Source organism: Engraulis encrasicolus, chromosome 15 (genome assembly GCF_034702125.1).
Source record: "Engraulis encrasicolus isolate BLACKSEA-1 chromosome 15, IST_EnEncr_1.0, whole genome shotgun sequence".
NCBI lineage: Eukaryota > Metazoa > Chordata > Actinopteri > Clupeiformes > Engraulidae > Engraulis > Engraulis encrasicolus.
Genome location: NC_085871.1, coordinates 39,487,931 through 39,492,930, shown reverse-complemented (window position 1 = coordinate 39,492,930; position 5,000 = coordinate 39,487,931). Strand labels below are relative to the sequence as shown.

The following is a 5,000-nucleotide window of genomic DNA, read 5'->3' as shown; positions in this document are numbered from 1 at the left end:
CACGGCAGCTCTTCAATGTAATTGGATAATGCGTGTGTAGCTGTCCATAATGTGATTGTAATGGGATGAGTAATGTGTGTAATACAGTATGTGTAGTTGTACATGGGAGAGTCGTGTGTAATATGTGTAGTTGTACATGGGAGAGTTGTGCGTAATGTGTGTAGTTGTACATGGGAGACTGAGAGTTGTGCGTAATATATGTATATATAATATATAATTGGATAATGCGTGTGTAGCTGTCCATAATGTGATTGTAATGGGGAGAGTTTTGCGTAATATGTGTATTTGTACATGGCAGAGTTGTGTCTAATGTGTGTAGTTGTGCATGGGAGAGTTGTGTCTAATGTGTGTAGTTGTACATGGGAGAGTTCTGTAAGGTGGTGTCAGTGCAGATGTGTGTAGTTGTGTATAATGTAAGTGCAGTTGTGTAAACATGTTTGTGTAGTTGGGAAAGTTGTGTAAAATAGGAGTGTAGTTGTGTGTACTATGTATAATGTGTGTATAGTGTGTATACTTGTGTTTAATGTATATGCTAACCAGTGATGAGGATGTGAACGATAACTGGGGTAGTTGGGTGGTACAGTAGAAGTCTTGCGGTGGTACCAATGTTTAGTGTGTAGAGAGGGGTTGAGGAGTTGGACAGGTGGATATTGACTCATATGCATTGTAAAGATATGCGTATAAACCTATATACCACTCTGCTTATTTTTCACTCTCTGAGAGAGAGAGAGAGAGAGAGAGAGAGAGAGAGAGAGAGAGAGAGAGAGAGAGAGAGAGAGAGAGAGAGAGAGAGAGAGAGAGAGAGAGAGAGAGAGAGAGCAAGAGAATCACATGTCTCCATAATTTACTGTGCAGAACTGATTTTGTGCGGTGGGTGTCAATGAGTTGCTATTGGCAGATGATCAGCGCTGCTCAGAGATGCTTCACAAACTGAACTGATGTTGGCTCCCTCTCTTCCTACCTTCACTCTTTCCCTATTTCTCTGTTGCTCTGTTTCTCTCTTTTTTTCAGTTTCTCTGTTTCTCTCTTTTTTTATTCACCGCTCCGTAGCCTAAAACAGACAGGTGCAACAGAAACCAACTAGCACAGTGCAGAACAGGCATACCGTATCTAGTTAAGTTAGAAGGATTGGTATGGCTTGTGTTAGCAATGATGGCCGAGAGAGAGAGAGAGAGAGAGAGAGAGAGAGAGAGAGAGAGAGAGAGAGAGAGAGAGAGAGAGAGAGAGAGAGAGATAGAAATATATATATATATATATATATAGAGAGAGAGAGAGAGAGAGAGAGAGAGAGAGAGACAGCGAGAGAGCGAGAGAGAATAAAAAAATATATATATAGAGAGAGAGAGAGAGAGATTACAAATTGAGAAAGAGAGAGAGAGAGAGAGAGAGAGAGAGAGAGAGAGAGAGAGAGAGAGAGAGAGAGAGACAGAGAGAGAGAATTTTTAAAAAATCAGGGAGAGAGAGAGACTGTGTGTGCCCTTACAGGGGATTGTTAGCGCTTGTGAATGTAAGGCCTGTCTTCCAAGCAAACACTCAGAGTGCAACCAAGTCCAGAGGCGGCTAGCAGCAGGGTTTTCTTCTGTGAATAGTTTTTATTTTTAAAGGAATCATTTCCTTGGCAGCAAGGCGTGAAGGGACTTGAGAAAAGTGTAAAATGCCTTTTTCTGACACACAAGCGTACTCATGCATGCAGACACACACACGCGACCACACACTGACACGGCCACACACACACGGCCACACACACACACACATACACACAAGCACACACACACGCACACACACACACACACGCACACACACACACACACACACACACACACACACACACACACACACACACACACACACACACACACACACACACACACACACAAACACAGACACACAGACACGCACGCGCAAACACACACACACAGACACACAGACACACACACACACACACACACACACACACACACACACACACACACACACACACACACACACACACACACACACACACACACACACACACACACACTAACAAATACACACACACAGAAAGAACTCCATAATCAAGCTCTCTTTGTTATTCGCTATATCATACAGTGTACGTAGTTAAGGGTAAATAATTGCCTGTTAGGGTGCATTTCTTTTTCTTTTTCCCTTTTTGTAGGACTTGCTTGATTTCCTTTGAAACAGTAAATGGATTATACAGGTGAAAGCAGATTATTAGCTGTATTTTGTCGTCGGGGCCACTGGCTGGCTGGTCCAGGAGACTGGAACAGATTCACTTTCCATTTTCCCATTTCCTCCATAGCGATGGTAATTAGAGCCTTGTCTGCTATCATCAGAGTATGGAGGTGTAAAGCTATCTCTTTCTCACACACACACACAGACACACACGCACACGCACACTCAGACACACACAGACACACACACACACACGCACATGCACATACGCGCGCCTACACACATACACACACACACACACACACACACACACACACACACACACACACACACACACACACACACACACACACACACACACACACACACACACACACACACACACACACACACACACACACACACACACACACGCTCACACACACACACAAACATGTGAGCATGTATACAGCATCATCAGCAAATCTCTCCCTCTTCTCTCATAGGTGATAATGATGAATCCAGATAATAGATTCACACAAATGTCACATCCAATACTAACTCACACTGGCAAGCATGCATTATTGACTATACAGTATGCATGCAAATGGGATAATGTCCTCAATGGCAACTAGGCACTGGCCCCTCTCAACTGTATACTTCTCAAACGAGTTGGGAGAGAGAGACGGGGAAGGGATGGCAAAGGACCCGAGCTGGATTCGAACTCGACCGCGTAGTAAACGAGTGCCCTACCATCTCAGCCACGGCCCATCCTTTTCATGCAGTCCCAAACACAAGCTGAGTCGCTAAGCCCACCCAGCCGGTACTGTTTAGGAAGCTAATTACTCTTATCAGTGGCAGGTGTGTGTGTGTCTGTGGGTGTGTGTTTGTGTGTTTGTTTGTGTGTTTTATGTGTGTGTGTGTGTGTTTATGTGTTTGTGTGTGTGTTTATGCGTATGAACATACATGTGTGTGTGTGTGTGTGTGTGTGTGTGTGTGTGTGTGTGTGTGTGTGTGTGTGTGTGTGTGTGTGTGTGTGTGTGTGTGTGTGTGTGTCTGTGTGTGTGTGTGTGTGTGTGTGTGTGTGTGTGTGTGCGTGTGTGTGTGTGTCTGTGTGCGTATGAGCATGCATGTGTGTGTTTGTGTGTATATGTGTGGGAGGGGGGCAGTCTGTGTGTGTGTGTGTGTGTGTGTGTGTGTGTGTGTGTGTGTGTGTGTGTGTGTCTGTGTGTGTGTGTGTGTGTGTGTGTGTGTGTGTGTGTGTGTGTGTGTGTGTGTGTGTGTGTGTGTGTGTGTGTGTGTGTGTGTGTGTGTGTGTGTGTGTGTGTGTTTTGAATTGGCTGCCTTTTCGGACTTCATCCTTGTCCTTATTTTACCTCCCCTGCCTTCCGGCCATTACTAAAAGTGAAGTTGCTTGACGCTATAGTCTCATCAAGGGCGTTCCAAGGTCACCTGCTGCTCATTTACAAAGAGCAGCCCCCAAAGGGTCATGGGATGCGTGCCACAGTTTTGTCATGCTCTTCATTCATTCATGCAAACCCTCCCTCTTCTCATCCCTCCTCTTTTCCTCGTGTACTCAATCATTCCCGTTCCGTTCCCTTCTCTTGTTTTATGTCATCCTTTCCTCTTCTCTTCTCCTCTCTCTCTCTCTCTCTCTCTCTCTCTCTCTCTCGTTCTTTCTCTCTCCAGACAAGTCTCTATTCCTGTGTGTCTCTCTTGTCTTGCAATCTCTCTGTGTCTGTGTCTGTGTCTGTGTCTGTGTCTGTGTCTGCGTCTCTGTTTGCGTCTGTGTCTGTCTGTCTGTCTGTCTGTCTGTCTGTCTGTCTGTCTGTCTGTCTGTCTGTCTGTCTGTCTCTATCTCTATCTCTCTCTCTCTCTCTCTCTCTCTCTCTCTCTCTCCCTCCTTCTCACGCCCTGTTATGTCATACTGACACTTGTCGCCACATTTTCCCCTCCCTCTCTTTTGTCATTCGTTTCCCCTGTTCTTCTCTGTCCTACTTCTATCCGTTCTCCCATCTCTTCATTCATTCATTCATTCATTCCTTCCTTTTTCACATGTACTCAATCATTCTCTTTTCTCTTTCTCTGTCACTCTGTCTCTGTCATGCACCTTCCCTTTTTTCTCTCCATCTTTATTTATCTCTCCTCTCTCTCTCTCTCTCTCTCTCTCTCCCTCCCTCTCTCTCGCTCTCTCTCTCTCTCTCTCTCTCTCTCTCTCCCCTCTCTCTCTCTCTCTCTCTCTCTCTCTCTCTCTCTCTCTCTCTCTCTCTCTCTCTCTCTCTCTCTTTCTATCTCCCCCTCTGCTTCTCTTTCTTTCTCTGTCGCTTTGTCTCTGTTCTGTCATGCACCTTCCCTCTTTTTGCATCTTTACCCCCCCCCGCCTCTCTCTCTCTCTCTCTGTCTCTCTCTCTCTCTCTCTGCTTCTCTTTCTTTCTCTACCACTCTGTTTGTGCCACTTTGTTCACTATATCTCTCCCTCCCCCCCTTCCTCTCTCTCGATCTGTCTGTTCTACTTCATCTAGCATTCACTCTCTGCCTCCCCCTCCCCTCTCTCCACTCCCCATGTCTCCTATCCTCTTCATCTCTCTATCTCCTATGCAGCCCATCTTTCATTCTCCCTATCTATCTATCCGTCTCCATCTTTCAATTCTCCTTCCGTCTCCCTGTCTCCCTTATCCCCTTGTCTCCCGTTCCCTCCTCTCCACTCTGTCATTCTCACTTCCCTCCTCCTCATCTCCCCCTTTCTACTTCATCTCCCTTACTTCTTGTTTTATTCCATTTTTCTTCTTACCCTGGCACTGTTCTTCTCTTCACTTCATCGTCTCTCTTCCTCTGTCTCTGTCTCT

General features: G+C 45.6%; 1 protein-coding gene across 1 annotated transcript in view; it reads left to right on the top strand.

Moving 5' to 3' along the window:
- The window catches only part of LOC134464273 (nck-associated protein 5-like), a 220,299-nt gene that overhangs the window by 83,902 nt on the left and 131,397 nt on the right, over positions 1 to 5,000 (top strand). Inside the window, exon 5 of the mRNA XM_063217744.1 lies at positions 354 to 406. Within this exon, the coding sequence (XP_063073814.1) occupies positions 354 to 406 (53 nt within the window). The remainder of the gene's footprint in view (positions 1 to 353; positions 407 to 5,000) is intronic.